Raw genomic sequence first — 26,685 nt, 5'->3', positions numbered from 1 at the left:
ATACAGGTAAAATTAAGAATTATTCTAGGGTCATAAAAAATAAATAAAAGTTACAAATTAAATTCATTCACTTCATAAAATAACAAACTAACATTACTTCTCATATTCAGCTACTTTTGATTTCATTTTCATTAGCTGTGATTCTTAATTCTAAACCTATGTTTTGTGTTTGAGGTCCAGCTTCTTTTGCTTAATTTCCATCTTTTCATTGTGTCATCTTTTTTTTCTAAATTTTCTTCCTTTTTCCTTTCCCCCTTTATTTCCAACAATTTTAGCTCGTACATTTTTTTGCGTTTGGAATTATTAAAGAGATTATATACATAAGATTAAAGTATACTTACGTCCTTTCTATTTTTGAATGCGAACAGAATAAGCAGTAGCTAAATTTTGACAATAATGGCGAAGCAAATGTAGTTTTTTCGCCAATGGCAATACAGAAAACCCATTTTCAACACTCGTTCGCCATTTTATGGCGAATTTGCTGGTGATTCGTATCTCACAATTCGAGGCTGCTAAATTCGCCTGTATTCTCATTTGCTCCGCAAGTGACAATACTAGCCTTACATTCATATGTATAGGAAATTAAAACAGATCGTTTATTTGTTTATTTTTTAAACCTAAAGCAAAATATAAAATCAAATTCGAAATAAGTTCAGTTCATTAATGTTTTCTTCGATTTGTTGAGTTTAATATAAACATACTGTCAGGAATATCCAATTTGTACATTTATTTCACAATGAATTAGTTCATATATTAACATTTACAGTAATTGTTCTATTAGAATGAACAGTTTCACCACATGAACTGACTACCGTTCTGCTTCAACGTAAACCGAATGCTCTCACAAGCAAACTGTCGGTGACAATACACAGCAGGCAGAAAATAGATAAAAAATGAAACAAAATAAAATGCACTAAATTCAATCCAATTAAAAAAGTAAATAAATATATAAATAAAATTAAGCTACAATAAAATAGAACTCAATCGAATTAAATAAAGTAAATAAACATAAATTAAACTAAGCTACAATAAAATAAAGTGTGTATATCAAAATAAAATTACATTTAATTAATACTTCTTTGATGCTTTTCAATCGCTTCGTATACTATTTGTGTGAACTTTGACCGCAACATATTCGCCGGCAACTCCAGGTGCTGTAAAAAAAACTTGGAATTCTGAGCCATCTTTGCTCTTCTTAACTCCACAATGGTATTCATTTGCTTCACAATTTTCTTTGCTGAAGAGTGCAGAGCTGCATTAGAATACTGGTGTCGACGCTGGAAATAAAACAGGAAAAACCTTCATTAAGTTATTTATGCTAGAAAATGTTGAAGCTTATATTAAACCTTACATAATAATAGCCGTGGTGATTGAAACTTCCGTCGAAGCTGGCGACTGCTCCTAGACGGATAAAGTTAATGTTTGATTGCTGAAAATGTATTGAATTTGACTCTACACCACAATGATGCCATCAAAAGATCGTAAAAGTGTAAGTTTGGTGCAAGCATAATATATTTTTATTTAATTTAATTATAAGATAGTTCAGTATATTTTGCTGTTTTAGTATAAAAACATTGTTCAAAATACTTCATTCGAAATTAAATAGTTTTGTTAATAGCTATAAACTGTAGGACATAAACAAATCGAATTATATAACAAAAATTTTTATATTGCCAGCTTACATATAAATGATATCAACTTATTTAATACTAAAAAATATAGCAGAATATTCAGGGTGCCCTATATAGTGTTTTTTAATCATATGCTATTTTGCCAGTGACACCTCTTTTTCCATGGAAATCTTTGACAGAAGGTTAGTATCATATCCCGGGGGGACAAAATCAGTCGCTTTACGCTTGAGCAACGTAGAGGAATATTGCAAGTTAATGTTATGTAGCCCAACTAATGCGTTTATTGAAAATAAATCAAACCAAGGTGCATCTTCATTTCGGAGGCTAAGTTGCCAAACAAAATTACCTCATCAGGGGATCAGAAAACTCGCTTGTGATCATCGAGAAACCAGTGCATTCTCACGCAGTGGCAGTTTGGTGTAGGTTTTGGAGCGGTAGCATCATTAGCCCATTTTTCCTTCAAGATGCTGCTGGAAACACCATTTCAGTCAACAATGAGCGTTACAAGGCATGATAAATATATTTTGTGGCGGGAAATTGAAGACATGGACTTGGACAATCTTTGGTTTCAGCAGGATGGCGCGTCAAGCTACATAGTCCATGCCACAATCGATTTCTTGCGTGTTAAGCTCGGTAATCGTAATGATGGCCGAGTCCGCGATTTTTTACTCAATTGTCTCGATGTTTTCTCTCCTGCGATGAATTGCCAGTCGCGAATAGTTATGCTCAAGTTAAAGTAACATTAGCTAACAATCGAAACGATCGACCAAAACATCTCGCAGTCGGTCCTGGGCAGCCACTGTTAAAACATCTCGATGGTTTTCTCTCACGATCTCTGGCAACGAATCGCTAGTCGCGTTTAACTTTAGACAACAATTGACCGGCACATCTCTGACTAGCTTGTGGCCGTAGTTGCCAACTTAATGCCTTAAGCACTAAATTTAAGGCTCCTTGAACGCCAAAAAAATAGTTTACTGCCCAATCGCCTTTTATTGCTTTTCTCTGAACTGAAAGGCAGAAGTTGATCGCGTTCTCAGCGCAATGAATACTTTTCAAAGCAAAAATTGTAACCGTATGACTCTTTTCAGTAAATGCATTGCTCCACAGAATTGTTATTGTGACAATTACAACATAATATACCAGATGATGTAAATTGTTACATCGATAGTAAACACGTTCATGGAAATTCAAAATATGACTTCAAGTCAATTTTATGATATATTGTATATTTTAAATGTATTGAGGCTAATTTTTTTACACAATCGTTATGAACGAATATATTTTGTATTGTTGAATTACATAATTCACTATATGTTTATTTTTTACTTTTGTTTAATACAAACTATTGTAAAATAAAAGTTTTCACTGAATACAAAAAACAAAAAGCAAAAATAGTGCTTTTAAAGCGGTAGCGGTTTTCCAAGTTTTGCAGCTTATTGAAAGTGGGCAATACTGCTTGAGGCTCATGGCAACTTCATTTGTACATGTAACAATTTAGGTAAAGAATAACTGGAATCATTGGAATTATACACATAATAATTAGGAAGAAAAAAATATATCCTTGTCGGTTTATAAAAAAAATGAGATCAGTTATAGTAAATATTGCTTCTATGGATTTTTTTTTTTTAATTTTCCTTTCATAAAGTGGGCATAAAACGAGGTGTCTTAGTGTTACGAATAGTAATTACAAAAAAAACGATATTTTCTGTAAATCTTCTTTACTGTGTATACCCAACAATTATCTCAATTAGTATATATAAATTTGATAATAAATATCAAAACAAAGAATTCAAGTCTAAATTCTCACTTAAAAGTAAGAGTTGATCCAGTCTTTATGAGTCCAATCTGTTTCGCTTCAAATTGGTCATCATACCAGCTTTACTAAATATTTGTTCCGAGGGCACAGAAGTTGTAGAAATATTTAGGTAATTAGAAGCTGTATATATGTATATATTTCTGGAAACTTAGAATGATGAATTTCCCAAAGCCGTAATGGATCCTGCTTACGATCGAAATAAGGCATTTCAAATATTGCTTTATCATCAAAATATAAGCAGTTATCGGTGTAGTGGTGGAAGTTATAGCAGCAACTTTTTTTGTCGAAATGGCTTTAATCTTCTGTATTACCGGTCTTCGGAAGCCCTTTGAATCTCAAGTAATGTGCTTAATTTGTTGGTAATCCATTGTGGAGCATTGTCATTTTTTTCTGCAATACTGAACGCTTTCTTAAACCAGTATACGAATGGCCAGTTTTGACTTCTTCGGTTGCCAAAACTAAAAAGTCGTAAATGAAATGTGCCGTAATAGTTATATAGCAACGGTTGCTGTCGAAAGTCTGCAAGTTGGTTCTTAAATATATATAGTTGGCTCCTACAGCATGCTCCTGAAATCCGAACTCATGGGATCATATGGTTCTGCTAACATACTTTTTGATAGAACTTTGGGAGATGGAAGTTTGTGACGTGTTATACATTTTTTGTGAAATAAATGAAACCAAATTCTGCGGAAGATTTTTGGACCTTTACACGTTGGCGATGGCAAATATCGCAGGCGATGGATCGATGAGCCGTATGAGCTTTACGACGACATAGACATAGCGCAGCGAATAAAGATCCAGCGGCTTCACTGGCTGGTTCATGTCGTCCGAAAGGATATAACCGCTCCGGCTCTGAAAGTTTTCGATGCGGTACCAGCTGATGGTAGCAGTGGAAGAGGAAACCCTCCTCTGTGTTCAAAAGATCAGGTGGAGAAGGACTTGGCTTCACTTCGTGTGTCCAACTGGCGCCGGCCAAAATAGCGTAAGCGGTTATCGCATCATTTAAGAAGAAGAATAATTGAAACCACAGTCTTCAACCATGCTTAAAGATTGGCAGACGACGACAACCATATGCATCACAACTTTTCGAAATTCCAAAATATTTTTAGCGCATTTGCACAACTTGCAGTTAGCTGATATTGTGCTGTCACGATCCGATATTTTATTAAAAAACTCCAATACTATTGTTTTTTTTTAAGCGAGGCATTTTAAAAATTTTGAACTCACACCTGAATAAGCTATCGATTGAGTTGTCGTTGATAAATCAGTCTACTCGAAACGGTCGAAAACAGCTCGATTGTACAGTCGTGCAGCGAGTCGTTTCTTGACTCGATTTTACTTTTGCAATGATGGCGATTCTCTCGATTGTTTAAACATCGCGGACTCGCCCATCACTAGTTATCAGCCGTCGCGTCGATGTCTATTGGCCACTTCCGAGCTGCGAATTGACGCCGTGGGATGCCGAGAAGGGCTAATGTTGTACGAATAATCCGTTAAAGATTCAGATCCTTAAGGTGAGTGTCGAGCAAACCCTTTGTAAGATATAGTAGAGCCAGAAACCGTCACCAAGGTCTAGGAAAACTAGGTTAACTGCATATGCTACTGCCACAAGAATGAAATCGTGTTCAACAAATAATGGGAACGTTTGCTCGAATAAACCAATAATCTACCGATAAAAAAAAAACAATTTTTGTTAATTTTTTTGAATTTTCGAAAATAAACCACTATATGGACCACCCTCCACGTAGGTTTTACCAAAATTTTAAATTTTGAATAATTGTATCATTGCAGAACAGAAAGTGTGTCTTCATTTACTTTAGACATTTTTGTAGGCGGAGGAGCCGCTAATTCCGCTATTGATGAAAATTCCATTCGTTTTTTCATGTAACCCTTTCCCAAAGGTGACTGACCTTCACCATAAAGGCAGCTCAGGTCAACAGGTGGTGTATTCGAGAGCCTTCGATGCTTTATTAAATTATTACCAGCTTCTACAGGAACCGAAGCGGATGTGTTAGACTGTATACTGGAAACAGCTAAATCAGTTGCACTAAAATTATATTTCAAATTAGTGGTATTGCATGCGTTTGAGCTTCCAGCGCCGCTTTTTGTTGGCGTTAGACATCGAAGGGCAGGAGATGTTGATGTTTCTCGTGTACGAGATAATGAAGAAATAGTTGATGATGTGGTCTTAGGAGGTTTCATCATCATTGCCGAAAGAGAATCTGTTTGTATTTTCATCATGGCAGCAGGCGAAATGAAAAAATTACTATCATGTTTCTCATGTTGCTGCTGGAGATAAAGATAATCCTGCGGTGTTTCCTGTAAGAAAGAGTAATAGTAAATTACAGAGTCAGTAAGGGCGGATACACTCCCTTAGTTTTCATTGGAGCTTACTGGTTTATTAGTTGTTGCTGTGGAAGTTGCGTATAGTGTACCCAGGTCTGGTGAAATTTTACTTTGATGACAAAACAATAAATTTTCGAACTGGTTTTTATTTGCATTTTGTTTTTCTTGAATTTGCAAAGTGGCATCTTTAGACTTCGGTTTTGTATCAAATACAGATAGTTCGGTATCAGATGAAAACAGAGCAGACAACTCACGACGCGCATTGTTTGCGGTATTTCCTATAATTTCACCGCCCCGAAAACTACTTTCGGGTTCAAAAAGCTTTGAATATGTTTCTAAAATAGAACTGTAGTCGGTTAAGGGTTTCGATTCTGGCTGCTTTTGCTTTTTAGAGGCATTATGTGACGACGATAGGGACACATTAGCTAAAGTAGCAGCTGCAACAGCGCCTATTTGTTGTTGTAGAAAATTATTCAAATCATCAGATTTTGCTAATTGCATACAAGATTCATACCCAAGAGTTTTTGAAACTTGAACTAAGTTATTATAGTCAGCAATTTGTGATGCATTGGCTTTGGTCCCAATACTACTTCCTGTTAAGAAATTTAAATCTGATCCAATCCCAAGAGTACTTAGAGTAGTTGCACCGAGTGCTTCTGCCTGATGTAATAAGAGAGCAGCATATTCCGGAGAACGCATTAATTTGTTTATTTTAGAAGGATCATTTTTAATATTACTTAATTCTTTCATTAGTTTCGTTTTGTGAAAATTTGAGGAAATCGATGAGAAATTTAAATTCGAAGATATTTTCGATGGATCTGTTTTATTTTTAGTATTTATTAACATTTCTTGATTATGTACTAATAATTCTTGTATACGCGGCAAATTGAAGTTCTTCGAGCAACGGCTTGCGGCTGTTTCGCTTAAACTATTTTTTTGTTCTTCACCATTTCCAGAAGCTATTTGATTAAGAGTATAATTTCCATAATTTTTATCACTCTGGTGCTGTTGAAAAAGATTAGCTAAATCATTTTGTAGAAAATTGGGTACTAGCTGACCAGTCAGTTGCGCCAAACTCGCAGCAACCAAATCATTCGTTGTAGAAGGGAATATTGCAGATTGCGTTTGAGATATATTAGGGGTCTCGTACTTATTATTGTTAGAGATATTTTGGGTAATATTACTATTGCTCCTGGGACTTTGTACAGGAGAGTTAAGCAAATGTAGAGTATACAATGGTGTTTCGGATTTAGGTGGTGAAGAACTTTTGATAGGTATCTCAGATTTGGCTGGGCTTGAGGGAACCGTTATCGGACTGTCGTAGATTTCTGTAGCAGACACAGTTGACTTAGTTGCGGTGGTATTATTACCAGCTGTAACGACGGTCGGCAGTGGGGATAGTAGCCCTGAACATATGGTTGTATTTTCTGAACTAATAGGTGTATGGCAAGAAGATGACGGGGTGTTTTGGGTTGGAAGAGACGACCTATTACCGACTCCCAACAGATTTGGTGTTGTCAAAGGTGCATACGTACGCACCGGATTCATGTTTAATCCCGATGGCAAGCAAAGTTGTTCCTGCAGGGTCATTACTTTTATTTCGCTAACCTTTTTATCAAAATCATTTTTTTCCAGTTCAACAATTCTAGTGATATAATCATCTTTTGTTTTTTCATCTTGTGGCGAATTCACCGAATATGGCATAGATATAGTTGTGTCAGTTGTTTCACCCTTATTTACGTCAATGGTTGGTATCGTTTTAGAAGGAATAAATTCTTCTTTTTGTGCACAACCCAAAACTTCACAAATCCAGCTCCATAAGGTCGTATAATCTTGCTTTATAGGAATTTTAGAGCGCAAGGTGTTTTTTAACTTTTCTAAAAAAGTAACATCTTCACTGAATAAACTATTGAATTTCACAAATTCATTTTTAAACAATGCGTAATATTCAGCACACGCCTGAACTTCACACCGCACATATTCTGGTATCTCCTTGTCCATCAAAACTGAGTATTGCATTAGCATTGGACATCCATATTCCGCTATTTGCTTAGTTTCATTTGGTGGCATAATCCAAATAGATTTTACAACTGATTCTAAAGTTGGATTTTCGTCATAATAAGATGCTATTCAAAAATATAGAACAAAAATATAGAAATAAGACAAAATTAAAGTTTGATTTTTTATGCTTTTTATGCCATCTTAGAAATACTTACAAATGATTGTTGAAACACAAGGAGTATAAGTGACATCTGATAAACCACGCATTCTAATTTGAAAGTCCAACTGAGCGTCACAGTCCCGCAATGAAGGTTCCGCTTGAAACTTTGGATGGGAATGGTACCAACCCACGAGTAAAAGCTGATCTTGCATAATCGCGTTTTTTATGTCGCGCTCTTCTTCGGCCACTTTTTGAGGATCATAGCGAGCGTTTCGACATGGATAGGCTTTATTTATCGTGAGTGCTGGGAAATGGATCAAATTTGGTTAGTTAGCTTATATTATAGCATTTACTAGTGTTTTAACAGCATACAACATTTCTTATATATTTTTGGATAATGGTGGTGAAATAAAAAGTTCTTTGTGCCAAACGAATATGACGAACATCTTCCCCGAAGCCCTACCAGATTTTTGTTGGAAAGCGGAGTAAAAGTATATTGTATATTATATGGACTTTTCAGCGAATCTAGTTTGTTGTTTTTTTGAAAGTTACTTATATAAAATTTTTATATGTCTCATGTGTTTGTATTTATAGGCCTTGTATTTCGGAATTGAAGGCGTAAAAATCATCATAGGCTATTTAAATTTGGCCACATTTTTTGCAAGACTACTCTTAAAACATTCAAAATTGCATGTATAGGGTGGGCCATGTAAAATTTGCTTTTTGAATCGGCTATAAAAAAAAACTAATCAATATTTTTTCAAACTTTTTTTTTTATTTTGAAGATTGAACATTGTCATTTATGAATGAAAAATAATATCGTTCAAATGACTGCCACGACTGGCTTTACAGTAGGCCATTCGATCAACCCAATTTTTAAGCACATTTTCGATTGTTTGGGCTCCAATTTCATGAATGGCAACTTCGATTTCGTGTTTTAAAGCATCAATCGTCTCTGGATGGTTCGCATAGCATTTGTCCTTTACGGCTCCCTACAAAAAATAGTCCAACGGGCTGTTGCAACCAAATGTCGTCCTTGTCATCCTCTTCAATTTTTGGAAACAACTGGTTGAGCATGTCACGGTAACGCTCGCCATTTACTGTAACCGCGGCTCCTCGCTCATTTTCGAAAAAAAAAAATGGCCAGATGATGCCGCCAGACCAAAAACCGCACCAAACAGTGACTCGTTGTGGATGCATTTGCTTCTCTACAGTAACGTGTGGATTTTCTGAGCCCCAAATCCGACAATTTTGCTTATTGACGTAGCCACCGATGTGAAAATCAGAAAAGAAGAAGAATATCACCACTTTGGCAATAGGTTTTCAATATTTCCCAATTTTGTTCAAGCGTATAGCGTCCCATTCTTTAAGTAAATTATGAACACATTTTACATGTCATTTGTGATACCATTCTCAAAAAAATAGGTGGTTCAAGAAGCAAATGCTATATGGCCTACCCTGTATATAGATGTGAATTTTAAAATCAGTTTACCATAAGCTTTAAATGGTTTTATTTCATCCCGAGTAGAATCCAAGGATTTTTTTTTTAATATCCTGAAATCCCGCGGTCGATAATTTCCGCTAATATTGGGATCTCTATTCGTTCTATTTTATTATATTAAACTTACATATACATATGTATTTTTTACTATACGAGTAGTCAATCTATACTATAAAGGTGAACGTCTGTACGTTGTCCGCGCATCGCTACGAAACGACAACACCAAATGACGTAAAAATTTTTATACATTCATATACATATTTTCACCCAATGAAGGTTGTAACAACCTACCTATCTGATAATTAATTAATACACGTCAATTAATTCTTATTTTTGACCGCTTGTCTCTTTATTTACGTGTTCGCTTCGCCACTGTCTGACAACGAATACCACTCTCAATACACTCTTTATCGACTCTGACCGCTCTGCACATACAAGTGCATACATACAAGGTGACAGATGTTATTACTTATAAAATGTCTAAACGTCGTTTTCATTTACGGATCTCCACATCCCTCCCTCCTTATAAAGTTTCAAGCGCAACTTGGATTCCTCATCAGGGGCGTCGATTCCGGGTCGGTGGGTGGCGAGGTGGTTTGGGGTTCCTGAAGATGTGTTCTTTGATGGCGCCGATGTCGGTGCAGCTGAATGTAAAGACGTTCCCGGGGCAGTGGATGGAACGGTGTCTTCAACAGTAGTAGTTACATCGTCGGGGTTGTGTGACGTACAATATGGCAGCTTTTTTACCTGGCTTATATTTCGGCGAACTCTTTTCCCATTCCCCATCACTGTAACTTCATTTCCATCCCGATCTAAGACCTCATACTCCGTGGGGTCAAACGTTGGTGTTAGCTTATGTGAGAAAACGACATTTCGAAGTAGTACTTTATCCCCCGGAGCTATATCGGACGGCTTTGCATTCCTTGCCATATCCCCTTTCTCTTTCCCTTTTTGCTTGTTCATTATGTCGAGGTCTCTAGCTGCCGAGTCCAGCATATCATCCGTTATGTCGTGTATTCCAGGTATTTTGTCTCTAATAACGCGATTGTACATGAGTTCTGTTGGAGCTGTCCCTGTGGTGCTGTGTGGAGTGACATTGTACATTAGTATGAACTTGTGAATTGCCTCTTTATAATTTGTTTTGTTGGCATGAGCAATTTTCAGTCGCTTTACTAAAGATTTGTTCATGTTTTCGACCTCCCCATTTGCCTGAGGCCAATAAGGGGGCGTGGTGATTAGGGTTATGCCATTATCTTTGCAGTACTCTCGAAACTCATTACTCACAAATTGCCTGCCATTATCTGCCCTAATAGATTTAGGTATACCCAGGCGGCAAAAGATTTCGTTGAACACCTTAATTATTGCTTCGGATGTAATGCTTCTCAAAAACTTGATTTCTTGATATCGAGAATAGTAATCGATTAGTACAAGAACGTATTCATTGTTAGGTCTAAAATTTTCTTTCGTAACAGTGTTGGTATTACAATGCGAGTTCCGCGCAAGATGATGTCGCCTACTGTTGACAGCTCATGACGAAATGGATAGTATTTATTCTGACCATCGCGTGGCCAAGAATCACTCTTAACAAATTCAATAGCGTCAGTAATTTCTTTCTCTCAAGAACTTTTTCCGGAAATTTCGGTGATGGTTACGGCCGAAGGTATTGAACAAGAAACTATATGAAAAATGGATTGCTCCCCGTTTGCATCGAAACATTTGGTGTTCTCGATTTTACATAATCTCGAAATTGAATCAGCAATATTTTCTTTTCCCGGACGATAAATTACTTTAAATTTATATGATTGAAGCCTAAGCAGCCACCGTTCAATCCTAGCCGGTGGTTTAGACATTGGTTTAAATATAGCTTCAAGCGGCTTATGGTCCGTTACCAATTCAAACTCCAAACCAATTAAGTAAAAGTAAAACCTTTCTACAGCCCAAACCAGTGCCAAACTTTCCTTCTCAGTTTGGGAATACCTTTTTTCAACGTCCGAAAGGCTTTTACTGGCGAACGAAATTATGTGTACTTCGTTGTTAGAGTCGAATTGAATAAGAACGGCGCCAAGGGCTACTGGACTAGCGTCTGCAATTACTCTAGTCCGGTTTTGTTGGTTAAAGTACGCTAAACTTGGTATGGTCGATAAGAGCTGTTTCAGTTTTTCGAACCCTTTTTGTTGTGGGGCACCCCACTCAAACTTAGAATTTAACTTTAGTAAGCTCCTCAAAGGGTCTGTTATATCAGCCACGTCTGGGATGAATTTCGATACGTAGGTAACTAACCCCAGAAAACTCCTGGTTTCTTCTTTTGTTTGTGGTGCCCTAAAATCCAGAATAGTTTTTATTTTGTCTGGATCGGGAAGTATGCCAACATCCGATAGTATGTGCCCCAAAAACTTGAGCTTTGTAACACCCCATACGCATTTCTCATGATTAAGTAATATATTATTTTTTCTGCATACCTCAAGTACCGTTTTTACACATGAATCGTGCTCTTCTTTAGTGCTTCCATATATAATCACGTCATCAATGTAATTTAAACAATTTCTGCATGTTGATAATAACTCCTCCAAAACGCGTTGAAAAATCTCCGGAGCAGAGCTAATGCCAAACATAAGTCTCTTGTACCGAAATAATCCCTTGTGGGTTATGAAAGTGGTAATCTCACGACTTGATTCCTCAAGCTCCAATTGATGATAAGCCCATTTGAGGTCTAGGCGAGAAAAGAACTTGGCTTCCTTTAACTTTGTCATGATGCTATCGAAAGTTGGGAGTGGGTAGTTTTCGCGCAAGACCGCCTGATTAGCCCTACGCATATCCACACATAGGCGTATTTCTCCACCCTCTTTGAAAACAGCAACAATTGGTGAAACCCAACCGCATGGCCCCGTAACCGGCTCAATAATGTCTTTGGCTAGTGCTTCGTTTAACTTGTCTTCGACCTTTCTCTCAAGTGCAATTGGGATACGACGTACTGGTTGCTTAACCGGTTTTATGGCCGGATCCAACGACAATTTGATTTTTACATTTGAAATTTTAGGAAACGGCTGCATCATCTCAACGTTGTTCACCACCAGACCCAATTGTAATACTTTAAGCTGGATGGCAGTATCGCGACCAAGCAAAGATTGCTTGCCATCTTTAATAACGTAGAAAGTGGCGATCTTTTCTGATTGTTTTCTGACCCCCACTGGTGCCTCAAAAACATACAGAACTTTCAAAAGCTGATTGGCCGCGTATGCTTTAAATTGATTTACAGTTTCAGTGCGAATGTTCCACCTAATTGCTTTGCTACTTTCCAATTCGTCCCAGGCTTGTTGACTTAACAAATTAAACCGCGAGCCCGAGTCTATAATCATAGTGACTTCGTGCCCCCCGATGTTGCATTTTATAAATTCATTCATTAACGTAGAAGTTTCTACCTGAAGACAATCATATTCACCTGAGTTGTCTGAAAAATCGTCTTCGAGTTTCCCAATACACCTTACCTTTGATGGTTGAAACTTCCTTTGTTTTGAGGTACCCGACCCCGCTTCTTCATGTTTCCGCTTTAAGCCTTTAGTTTTGCATTTCCGAGCATAGTGCCCCGCTAACCCACATTTGTTACATTTCGATTTCTTTGCCGGGCAGTTTGTGTCAAAACTCACATGACCAAGTTGACCGCATCTGGAACACTCACCACCACCTCGTCTACCCTTTTGCATAGTTGAATATACTTTATTAACCACTTCACTATCCTGCTTAGAAATCATGCTTTGCGATTGCTTTTGGATTTGTTCATTAATCTGGCACGTCTCAATAATTTCATTTAAGCTTTGCTCCTTTTCAAGGAGACGTTTCCTTAAATCTACGCTAGCCCAGGAATCAATAATTTTGTCCTTCAAAGCAATGTCTTCGATTTCACTTTTGGTTTCACCAAAACAACATTTAGAGGATTGGTGTCTTAAACGCAATAAAAATTTGTTAAATGGTTCTCCTTCCAATGGCGCAATGCTTCTAAACAGATGCCGCTCGAACGTTGAATTTCGCTTTGGTGTAAAGTAATTGTTCAACTTTTCGACCAAAACCTTGAACACATCAACTTTATTTTCAGCGTCAGCTTCTACCAGAGCGCCAGGAGTATTGAAAATAACTTCCTGCAGTTGAGGTCCACCTAAATGAAGGAGTTTGCTTTTTTGTTTAACCGCGTCTTTTATATCTTCTGATTGAAGGTACAAAGTGAAGGACCTTAGCCATTTTTCCCACTCACTTCGTAATAACGACTTGTCGATGCTATCGCAAAGGAATGGTCTCATTTCAGTTGTCATATCGCTTGATTTTCCGATCAAATTTGGTTCACAGTTTAACTAACTGCGCCCTTGTTATTAACGCGACCAATTGAATGGATTGCCCCCTGCTCCTTCTAGGACCAATTTAATGGACGCATTGAATTATCTACAACAAAATGTAAAGTTTTAAAATAACTCTTTGCATAATATTATTTCCAATTTAATGGAATGACATTTACCAATTGAATGGTCGATTTTCTAATAATCTTTCGCTTGCTTCACTTTCCGATTTTTCCTTTTCTATTGCGTCACTCTCGTTGCTTTGCGTTTGCACACCAAACCAAAATGGCTGATGCAATAGTATTCGCTTTGTCGGAAAATAAAATTTTTACCACGTGGATTCTTCTTTTTTTTTTCTCATTAACTATCTAAAAGAAAGAAGAGTTAGTGGTTTTAATGTTTTACATATACCTTTATTGTAGAAGATCCCATCCTCGTCGCCAATGTAACAACCTACCTATCTGATAATTAATACACATCAATTAATTCTTATTTTTGACCGCTTGTCTCTTTATTTACGTGTTCGCTTCGCCACTGTCTGACAACGAATACCACTCTCAATACACTCTTTATCGACTCTGACCGCTCTGCACATACAAGTGCATACATACAAGGTGACAGATGTTATTACTTATAAAATGTCTAAACGTCGTTTTCATTTACGGATCTCCACAAAGGTTATAGACATGTCCTTATGATGGAACTCCCTTCCCACAGCCCCCAGCCCGCGCCACCACTCTCATTCGTCACTAATAATCGAATATTTGCTTAAATTTAATCTAAAAAATCTTAGTTTTTCCTATTTCCCACTATTTATAGCACACTATAGACTTCATAGTCCGCATAAGCTGTTCAACTACGACCTAAATGCAAAGTTCAAAAACGGTTTGAGATAGAAAATTAATAAAAATAATTTTGCTTGATATTTTTCTGATTGATTGTTTTGATTTTATTCAACGAGGCATATCAACGGATGTATTGTAATATTATATTATGGTTATCAATAAAAAATTATTTTCTATGAAATTATTGTTTGTAATTCTTTTATATACATATCCTAAATCCCTCAAAACTATTCATACGCGAGCGGGGCCGCGGGTTAAAGCTAGTATATAATATGCGGAAGTTTTAATTTTCCTTGTTTTAATTTCATATGAAATGCTCAACTTTGTGACAGGGCATATGGCAATATTTTCGTAATGTCCACATATAATGCGGTTACATATTTTTACACAAAATAAAGCTATTTTTAATTGACCGCTGATACATACGAGGTGTGTTAAAAAAATAAGATGAATTTTCAAATTTCGCTGGCTATGTGCGTTCGATTTTCAATTATTATTATTTTTTTATGTTGGTACACTCGTCTCGAAGATATGTTCACGGTTTTAGCAATATAGCATGTTTAGTTTGTTTGCGAGAGGCATAAATAAGTTGCATCAAATTTTGTGTAAAAAATGGAATTAAGTGCTCAAAAACAATTGATATGTTGACAATGGTATACGGTGAGAGTACTCTGAATCAAAATAATGTTTACATGTGGTACAAGCTTTTCACAGAAGGTCGAGAAGATGTGAAAGACGACGCTCGCTCTGGACGCCCCAGCACATCAACAACCGTTGAAAATGTTGAGAAAGTATAGAAAATTGTTGTGGAGAATCGTCGAATCAGAATTAGAGAAGTTGCTGAGGATATTGACAAATTTTGGGCATGAAGCGTGTGGCAGCGAAGTTCTTTCCAACATTGCTGAAACCAAAACGTTGACCAAAAACAACGTCGCATGAACATCGCTTAGGAATTGTTAAATGACATCAACGATGATCCAGATTTGCTTAAAACGGTCATAACTGGTAACGAATCATTGGCATATGGTTGGCACTGAAACTAAAACCCAATCGTCCCAATGGAAGTGACCAGGAGAGCCAAGAGTCAATAGCAGAAAAACGCCGAACACGCAAAACACTTGTCTTATTTTGCCTCTCACAAATAAATTAAACATGCTATATTGCTAAAACCGTGAACATATCTTCGAAGCGAATGTACCAACATAAAAAACAAAAATCGAAAGCCGAATGTACGTAGCCCGCGAAATTTGAAAGTTCACCTTATACATATCTTATAAGTGAAATCAAACTTACTGTGTGTATTTATATCCCAATGGCCTCCAAAATAACCGCAAACTTCTCGCATAGTTAAGTGACAGTGAAAATCAGCAAGTAGTAGAGCTGAGGAATTAAACGTAACTAAAAATGGTTGAACTTTGCCCATTGATGTAAATGGCACTGCTTTGATAAGCATATTTCCATCACTGAAAGAAAGAAATTGGTAATGTTTTAGCATGAATTCTAATTCAATTCAAATTAATTTAAAATTCAAGAATTAGTTGCAACTCCTAAGTCAAAAATCCTACTTCGAAAATCTCGCTTTCTAAATGACTGACTTCTAAAACATACCAATGCATTAAGTACGATATTTAAGTGTACTTGCATTAATTATTTACTAGCCCGCTGGTTGCTAAAGTAGTGGTTTGACTACGTAAAAGATTTATTCCGGGGCATTATAAAACACTATACTTTTTAAGTACACATCGCATTGCGTTCAGACGTGTAAGAATTCAACCAATTTATATATCATTAGAATATGGTTCTGTGTGTAAAAGTCTACGCAAGTGAGGAAAGCTTTTGATTGTGATTCACCTGGGTGTGGCCAGGGCGATTCTTATGCATACGATACAAGCAGCTCACATTGAAGTATCCTCTGTGTAGCCGCAGATGACAACTTCCTACTTTAATGATGACTACAGCATCGAACTAAGGACCATGATTTGAGGGCATGCACCTAGAATGTTCGGTCCCTTAATGAGGTAGATGCTTCAACCCGGCTATTTGATGTTTTCGTAAGAGTAAAGGCTGGCATCACCATATAACGTCAGCCATAGATCGACTTTGCCGGGGCGCAAAACATGGTACACTGCAGCACCTGATTCCAGCACAAAATAATTCTCCCGCAAAGTGACTACCTCCTAATCGAAAAACACGCTTTTAGTGTTTTAGATGTACGTACGATCCGAGAGCCCAATATCGACTCGGATCATTATCCTGTTACATTCAAAATATGCACACTCTGTGCAGCAAAGAACGTACATCTAACAAGGCAAAGAATGTTCGATATCGAAAAACAATAATCTGTAACAGTCAGCCAAAAGATTCGCCACTCCACTCTTACACCTTCTCTCAGAGAGTACTACCCAAAATGCCGGCATGCACGAGCATTGCGTACCGCCGCCGAAGAAGAAATCGGATAACGGCGAGCCCGCAAAAACCAATTCGTACGATGAGGAATGCCACGCTGTCTTAGAAGAATAGCGCAGACTATAGAGCCACGTTATGATCGCTATCGGGAGTTGAGATGATGGGTGGGAAGAGCGCGGAAAATTTTACCAGAAAATTCGGCGGCTTACAGAAGATCTCAAAGCCGGCGCATTTTCTTATAAGAAAAAAGATGACGATCTGATGACTGATTTTCATAGCATACTTAAGTTATGGAGCGAGTACTTCTCGAACTTGTTGAATAGTGACGACAGTGTGGATGTCATAAAGAATGTGAAGGTCCCAATACCCCAATGGTTGACGAAGGGGCTGTGGTTCTGCTACCCGATCATGACGAGGTGCGGATAGCCTCTCTTGCCAACAAGTGCTACTTTAAACTAAGTTCAATAAGTCAATCATTTACTCAATCATCAGTAAATTCCTCTCTCGACGAATAAAAACCAAAACTTTACAAGTTTCTCATCTTGCCCGTTCTATTGTACGGCGCAGAAGTTTGGACGGTGACAAAATCCGACGAGTGTTTGAGTGTTTGAAAGAAAGTTTCTGGGAAAGATTTTGGGACCTTTGGTGACGCGTTAAGACATATGTATAAAGTCTCAGCTAGTCTGAATCCATTGTGAAAATGTGACAAATTTCGCAATTCGGCTCTTGCCATTGCCATAATCAAAGCCAGAAATTCACTCGTTTTCCGCGCTACTTTTAAAAACAAAATGCGTAACCAAATGTCCCTTCTTTCAATAAATGCATTCCTCCACACAAAAAAAGGGATTAAAAAAGGAAAATGGTTGTTATGACAATTATAATATAAAATACGAGATGATCCAAAATACATTGATTATAAACACACGTTTATCAAAATCAGAATTTGATTTAAAGTAAATTTTATGGCTACAATTTGAAAATGATGAGGAAATAAACTTAAAAATAAGTGTAAACTGGAAACAGCAAAATTGGATTAAAATGTTGGATTGGCCAATCGCCTGATGCCAACCCTATTGGTTCCGCCAGTAGTCGTTAGAGGTGTTAGAGCTGACGATCGTGAACGCATCTTTAAAAATGTCCTACCTTTGGCTGTATATAAATATCCTGCTCCTTCAAAAAATATATGAGCATTCTTACTTCCCGACAAGGCAATGTACTTTTTGCTGATAATAGGTAGTGGACAGTTTCCAACAGTGGGTACGTCGATGTAACAAATATTTATATTTTGTTGAAAAATGTAGATCTGATTGAAAAAGTATACCCTGAAATTAGCAATTTCCAACTAAGTCATTGGAGTGGTTTAAAGAACAAGCAAGCTAGGAATGCTGTAATACTTTCAAAATGTAATGGGAAGCACAATCTTTCTATTCGATAGACACAGTAGCCGATACTAATAGTAGTAGTACTAATAATAGAATTTTTAAATTTTCTCAACCCTACCGGAATGCCGCCACATAAACTAGTTATTAAAGTAGGAGCTCATAATATTAGTACGCAATATAAGTCCGCTAACATTACATGTAGTATAAAATGGAACTAGGCAACTGATCAAGACGATTAGAACACAATTAATTGAAACAAATGAAACGTAAAATAAAGATAATTTATGTGTTTTGGCTTCTATGGTTAATATTATAAAAACTAACTTGAATACACATGCATATGTATGTACGTATAACTCCGATTGGTCACTACAACGTACGATACTTATGTTACACGTAAGCAGAATAAAAAGGAAGTTGGTCAGTGTGATCCTATCATTTGGAAGCACCCAAAACTATCTTTAGCAAGGATGAAGGAAGAAGTTGGACCAGAACGATTCCATCCGTAACAAGTGGAAGTTATTTTAAGATACAAATGTAATTTTTTTTTTTAATTTTTCGATTTTGAAACTTTCAAAACAACGTTTTAATTGTGAGCTTCCTGATTTGCAAATAAGTAGGACCTTTTTCAAACTGCCTTTTCGAAAAGTTAGGTTTTTGCACATGCTATCGCATCAATTTTTGATATTTCTAACTATTTTTAGTTTTGCAAAAGTTTGAGGTCAAAATAAAAGGAATTGTGGGAAAAGGGAATTATGGGTTTAGATCTTCCCCTATTTATTATATGGTAGGAGCAAGGAGTTGCGGCAAGGAATTTAACTGACCGTAAAATGATTATGTGCATTTGCATCGAAGGCGACACATACGTGCCGTACGCCCTGCCGGAATGCACAAAAATTGGCAACTTTCTACTTTTGACGTAGGTCAAGTGCGGCGAAAATGGCGTTTTTTATTATATCAAATTAAATGCAGAAAATAAATGGCATTTATATTAATTGAGTAAATTCAAATGCACCCTAATCTTTTCAATAAAAGCTTGAAAGAATATAAAAAGGATTCTGTTTGTGTTTATATGCAGCAATCGTTTCATTGTGGCTTCATGGTACGTTTTACTCCGTCCGTCAAATTCGTTGCCGCAACTGACGGAACGGACAAGAAGTGGAGCAAAGAAGTAATTTTTCTTTCTTTTGTTTATTTGTTTTGTATTATTCCAACTCATGACGTCAACGGGTTGTCAAAATCGTGAAAAATAAAGTAGTGGTTTCCGAAAGGCTTTAGCTTCTGCACACCGTGCTTTAGGAGAGCATTATTCAATAATAAAAGGTTTCCCCAGTAAGCAGCTTTCTCGTTCCCACTTGACAAATCGGCTTCCTTAGCAAGACATTGCTTTGATAACTCTAGAAATTTTGAGTAAAAGTGGAGGGAAAGTAAAATTTGTAGAAAAAATATTTCATTTTCAAAATGGTATGCATATGAGAGAGCATTTTTTTCGGACAAACCTTAGTAAAGTAAGATTATTGTTTTGTTTTTAGTCCATTAAATTTATGAAGAATCCGCTTCTACTATGAACGAGTTCTTTTTTTTGTTTTGATAACACTTCAGGTTGGCGAAACTTCGCGATCGGTTATTTATTTTATTTAAAAATTAATTCACAAAATATAATTATTGGATTAAATTACGCCATTTTTTGTTTTCATATCACACTTGGCAATTTCCGTTAATATTACAATATTTATCCGCATGACACTCTTTTATGTTATGAATATTCACAAAATTTAAATGTACATATATTATAGTAATAAATTGTAGAGTATTTTTAATTTGCAAATAATTTGCATTTTGTTAATTTATAAATAAAAAATCGATCCTTAGCACATAAATATTAATATTCCACACAAATATTAATTTATGAAATCTAAAAATTACAATGGAGGCTGTAGTGGAGGATGATTCCATAAGTATTGGGTTAGGGAAAAAGTTCATAGCGCTTGAATTGGCAGAAAAAATGAAGTGCTATCATGAAATGGTTCTCAATCACCTTCATTCCATGGGATTTACCAAAAAATTGGAAGCCTGTGTGTCTCACGAAAATCGCCTTCAAATTGCTTCTCAGCTTCTCGCCCGCCATCGAGCAACAGGCGGTCATAAACAGAGCTTATTGCACCGAATCGTCACGGGAGATAAGAAATGGTGCCTAAACATCAATATGAAGTAAAGAAAAGAGTAGGGGCTCCAAGAAATACGCCAGAGCCGAGAGCCGGATCTTCGTCCAAAGAAGATCATGATGTGTGTTTATTGCACCGAATCGTCAAGGTAGATAAGAAATGGTGCCTAAACATCAATATGAAGTAAAGAAAAGAGTACGGGCTCCAAGAAATACGCCAAAGCCGAGAGCCGGATCTTCGTCCAAAGAAGATCATGATGTGTGTTTGGTGGGACTGGAATGCTCGAAAAAAATGCCACGGTCAACAAGGAGCTCTCCATTGCCCAACTACACCACGTGAATGAGGCTATTCGACTGAAAAGACCTGTTCGACATAGTAAAACCATACTTAAATTTCACAAAACAAAAACAAAAAACTTCACTTCAACGAAGCAGAAAATGTTTCCGTACACATGAAAAAAAGGATTACCCGCAGTATGCAGTAGCATATTCATAACGGTTTTATTTTAGTTTGTAATCGACTTTGCTATGACTACTTTCCTTAGGAGTTATTTTAAAGTTGTTGTGTACAAGAAATAGAGATGGCTCTCATAATTGATTATCTTATTGATTGATTGATAATTATTATTGTTTTTTGTTTAGATAAAAGTCTTCGGTAAAAACGCTACGAACTTATTCCCCAACCTAATAGAAGTCCACGCAAGTGGGGAAAGTCACTGATTGCCATTCACTTCGGGGTGGCCAAGCAGCTTACAACTTCCGGGCTGTCCATTCGAGAGCGAATTAATGTGAGAAGGCGAAGTAACCCAGGATAGTTGGTTGTGCGCTGGTTTTGGGACCCACCACGTAAAAATACCCCCCAATGAAAACACGAACGAAGCCTTGGATGACAACTGCCTATATTAATGAAGACCACTGCGAACGAACTAAGGATTACGGTTTGAGGATAGCACCTGGAATGTCCGGCCCCTTAATGGGGAGAGTGCCTCTGCCCGGCTGATTGATGTGCTCGTACGAAGAAAGGCTGACATCACTGTCATTCAAAAGATGCGATGGACGGGACAAGGTTAGGAAAACACAGGAGCTTTCGAAATCTACATACAACAGTTGCCATGGAAAGGAGAGCAAATTCGGCGGAAGAGAAGGACGAAACATCCGCTAACGGACAGAGGCTGATCGACTCCGCCTGGGCTCGAATGGTGGTCTACAACACCAGATTCCAGCATAAGAAGATACACCAAGCTACGTAGCTCGCTCCTGATCGAAAAACGCGAAACCAGATCGATCACGTTATGATAGATAGAAGACAGAGTGTTTTAGATGTACGTACGATCCGAGGGCCCAAAATCGACTCAGATCGTTACCTTGTTGCAGTAACACTGCGCACACACCTCTGTGCAGCAAAAAAGGAATATCTAACTACGCAAAGAATGTTTGACACCAGAAAGCTACAATCGCAACAGACAGCCAGAAGATTCACCACTCGACTCTCATTCCTGCTCTCAGAGCCTACTGCCCAACAATCCAGCGTGCGCGAGCAATGTAGCAACAGTTCTCGTTCTTTACGTAAAGTCGCAGAAGAAGAAATCGGATATCGGGGAGCCCGAAAAAACAGTTGCAAAAAACATTATTTTTCAAATAATTGTAAATTTATTGTTAACCTTCATGAATTTATATTGATGTGCAGCCATAAACGGGCCCATAATATTTGGCTAAATTTGTTTAGAAATTTCAGTCGAGCATAAACCACAGTCAGACTCGCCTTATTTGTTAAGCTCTTCATAACACTTTTTCACTCGTATTAGTTAAAAAAAACTTTTTTGCCTAGACACCAGACATAAACCCTACTCCAGCAGAATTAGTTATGGAGAAACTGTAAAACTGTCCGCAACTTCTTCGAACAAACAAAATACATTTCGCAGTCAAAATTTCTAAAAGACGGTGATACGTGAAATTTTCAATCTTATACCGCACAATATCGATTTTTTCTGCACAACAACCGATTTTGGTCGACCATTGCGAAAATCGTCCTGCAACGAAGAGACACCATAATTTATTTCGAAAAACCAGTACAACCCGGTGCTTGAAAACGTGACCTATGACAAAACGTTCTGAATATAACCACCATCGAAACTGTCAAACTTTACGTTGACAATTTCACAAAGCGAAACTATTAAAGGTGATATCGGTAAATAAGCTGGTTTTTTTTTTACTTATGCATCCTCAAGAATACATACATTTATATCCATAAATTTATAATTTATTTATATAAGTAAATTACGCGTTCACTTGGATTCAAGTGACCACTTCCAGCAAATGTATGTGGTAACGTTTATTTATTCAGTAATTTGCCTTGTCTTGAATGTCAACCAAGTGTAAAGTTTCTATCGCGATATACGAGTATGAACAGACGTTGAAATCCTTTGTGGTTCGTTTTACAATGAACTCGCTTCTAAAGGGTAGTGTGGTTGCTAAGCAGAGCATATTGAAGCGAACATGGTCAGGAGTTGCGGCTTGTAGCCACTCGCAGGGGAATGATTGCCAAATCCCGTTGACTTCAGAATAACTAACCAACCTCTGCGTAGAGTTCATTTATTTATGGCAAATAATCATCCCAATAATATAATAATACTATGTAATATTCGGTAAAATACAAAATTTACATTTGGATAAAAAAAGTAATTTGATACACGCAAAAAATAATTACTTACTGCGAAAAATTTCTATTGATTACAGTATTGTATGGGCACAAAGTTCGTTTTATTAGTGGTAAAAGAAAATCTGCCTTTTTGTCAGCTTCTGCAAAACAAATAATAACAGTAATTATATTAATTATAATATTTGTATAAAAATACACTACATTAAATATGCTTTTATGCTGGATCACGGAGATTACTCTGTTAAGGCATTCGTTGCGAAAAGCAATCGACACTTCATATCAATATCGAAATTTTTAGAGGTATTTTTCTCTGTGCAGTTTTAATTCTACTTGCTGTTTTAAGAAAAGAGGCTACTATATGTATTGGTAACACCGAGTGTACATAATCGGACGGAACCAATATTATAATAGAACTCCTCTTTTCGGTATAAGGGGTTAGGGGTAGTCAGAATTAAAAAAAATGGATTTTTTTTTGCATTTTCTTAAAGTATAATATCTTAAAAATATTGTGTGAAAATTTGAAGTGAATCCGACAAATACTTTTCGAGTTATTCAACAATTAACATGGGCGCTCGGGCGCTCCGGAGCGTTCGCAAAACTTTAAATGCGTTTTTCTCAAAACTATGTTTTTGAACTGATGATCACTGTAACTTAAAACCGCTTGGTAGATTTCAATAAAATTTATATATATATATAAAATTTGATAAACATAAAAACAAAAAAACTCGTGCCTGATCGAAGGATTTTTTTTTTGTCAAAAATTTCAAATTTTTTACACATAATTGTCGGTTTTTTCTCGAAAATCAGAAAAATATTCCGAGTGCACAACACCATGATAATCAAAGAAAACGAGTAGCGTGGCTCTCACTTTTGACTGACTTTGACGTGATTTTGGGGTTCGGCTCAAGTGGATAGCGCCATTCGGCCGCCTGTTGACAGGTTTGCATGTCAAACTCATATACCCACGTCTTATCACCTGTTGTGATGCGCTGCATAAACTTTGGGTCCGAATTCATTTGCTCAAGCATGTCTTCAGCTACCTTCTTCCGATGAATTTTTTGAGAGAAATTTAACTCCTTGGAACGAGTCGAGCAGCTACGCGTCTCATGCCCAATTGATGGTATAAAATGTTGCGAATTGATTCGTGAGACGCGCTAAGGTCACAAGCTACCTCCCTCAAACTTAAGTGATGGTTTTCCAGTACCATTTCGACGTTTTCATCCGTTGAAGACGTTAATGAGCGACCAGATCGGGGCAAATCATCCACGACTTCTCGGCCCTCTGCAAAAGCCTTATACCACTCGTAGACCGGTGTTTTTGATAAAGCACATCGTCGTAGGCTTTCTGCAGCATTTTCAACGACTCGACACACGAAATCCCGTTCAAAACACAAAATTTAAGACAAATTCTTTGTTCGATATTTTTATCCATAGTGAAAATCGCAGAGCACACCTGCGGTTGACTGATATATGTAATTAAATGCCAAAACCAAGCTAATTGACAGATCAATCGAGTAGCTTCCAAATAAATGGCAAGAATACTTTCTTCGAAAATTAACTAATTTACAGTTGCGTAAGTATGTACGATTAAACGTATTGAGCCACTAAATATGTATCATATATTATATAATACGTTTTTTTTATAATAACCGACCTTTTATAATATATATTTATAACTACCCGGCCTTTTTATAATAATTCTGACCTTCATCACAACACATAAACATATCATATAATTATTTAAATATTTATTTAGTCTAAGAATTAACTTATACAATCTGCAGACTACGAAAAGCCCAATGTAACTTAAAACTAATTGCATGTAATAATTTCAAAAACTAAAAAGCGGAATCCAAAGATAAAAAAGCTGGATAAAAAAGTCTAGGAAGACAGTATGGCTAATTGCATTAAATTCACGAATAGATCGAGTGATAGGAAGGAGAATTATATGAATAATTACATAGTTCCCACGTTATCCCCATATCGCTTCCCCGTGCCCAAAAATACCCAACAAGGGGAGACAGCTTACGTTTGTAACTACTAGAAGGTAAGAAATGCAAAACTTGGGTGGTCAGTCAAGAACTGGAGAGTCCTTGCCGAAGATTCGTGCTCAGACCACAGGTAGTTTAGTGGAAGAAGTTTAGGGGGGCATTGTGGGCCCTTGACGTGACGCCACCAAGACTTCAGAAAGAACAGAGCATTGAGGCGGCTGATGAGAAACTCAACACTGCCTTAAATGAATGTTTTGAGTCAACCTGTCTAATTCGACCTCTCCTTGACCGGGCTCCCGTTCGTTGGTGGAATCGAGAGCTCCAGCTGCTGAGGCGTGAGTCGAGAAAACTTCTAAGTCGGGCCAAGACCAATCTTGCTGAGGACTGAGAGCGATACCGTCATCAAAAAGAGCTTCTTATAGGAAATTCTGCAGCAATATTAGATCTCGTGACACGATGAAAGTGGTTAGGATCCCGAGAAGGGATGGCATTTATCCTGCCATGTTGAAAGAAGGCATAGAGTCTGTGACGGCAGCCTTGAAGAAAATCTTTACTGCATGTCTGCCACTGGCCTATATACCACACTTTTGGGGGATGGTGATGATCGCTTTCATTCCTAAGGTTGGAATAGATGACTACACCAGCCCCAAAAGCTTTAGACTATGACTTCTTTCATTCTGAAAAATCTCGAACGATTAGTGAAATAGCGTATACGTTAGAAGTCGCTGAAGGTTCACCCACTCTCTCCATTTCAGCATGCCTAATCGTGCATGCATGGAAAAACGTGCGAGTGGGCACTGCTAGGGTAGAGCTAGCCATTGACAGGAGGGACTACGCTATGGACATCTTTTTGGGATTAGTGGGGGCGCTTGATAAGGCCACTTTTGACAGTATGTGCAGCTCTGCTAGCAGGCATGGCATAGACCGACTGCTCGATCGATCTAGGCAGGTAAGATAAGACCTATTACACTGTGCGACAGCGATATTATACTTTTATGGAGACCTAGCACAACTTGTAAGTATAGTAAAACTAAGAAAAATGGTTTAGGTGAAATTTCAAATACACCCCCAAAATCTCATTTTATGGCCAAAAAACCGTTTTTCAGTAGGTTGATGTGAACAATCACTCCTAACTTCGCCAATTTCCATCCGATTTCGAATTTGTTGTTTTAGTTCGAAAGAACAAAAACAAGCCTTTTTGACAGAGTGTTGACAATTTTTCTGAAATGATAACTGTCGAGGCTGTAGACGGAAGTATTTGGATTCTTTTTATTTTTTCTCTATTTTTTCTACTTTGACATCATTTTTACGATATTATCCGATATTGAAGATGTTTTTTGGTACTCTACTGTTTTAGTAAATTTAATTTTGCGTCGAATGAGCTATATTTGACTGTAATTGAATTAAAATTCATAGAGTTGTGTGAGTTTTAAGATTTGTTTTTTTTACTAATTTGGTA

At 37.1% G+C, this 26,685-nt stretch overlaps 1 protein-coding gene across 1 annotated transcript in view; it reads right to left on the bottom strand.

The window, feature by feature from the left end:
- Positions 1–1,494: 1,494 nt before the first annotated feature.
- Positions 1,495–26,685, bottom strand: part of LOC128865242 (MPN domain-containing protein CG4751) — a 54,834-nt gene continuing 29,643 nt past the window's right edge. The window contains exons 4-8 of the mRNA XM_054105377.1: positions 23,289–23,376; positions 15,919–16,088; positions 8,010–8,258; positions 5,842–7,919; positions 1,495–5,766 (exon numbers count right to left, since the gene is read on the bottom strand). Coding sequence (XP_053961352.1) covers positions 5,230–5,766; positions 5,842–7,919; positions 8,010–8,258; positions 15,919–16,088; positions 23,289–23,376 — 3,122 coding nt within the window. The 3' untranslated portion in view covers positions 1,495–5,229. The remainder of the gene's footprint in view (positions 5,767–5,841; positions 7,920–8,009; positions 8,259–15,918; positions 16,089–23,288; positions 23,377–26,685) is intronic.

This window comes from Anastrepha ludens, chromosome 5 (assembly GCF_028408465.1).
Source record: "Anastrepha ludens isolate Willacy chromosome 5, idAnaLude1.1, whole genome shotgun sequence".
Classification (NCBI taxonomy): Eukaryota; Metazoa; Arthropoda; class Insecta; order Diptera; family Tephritidae; genus Anastrepha; species Anastrepha ludens.
This window is presented reverse-complemented; position numbering and strand designations above follow the sequence as displayed.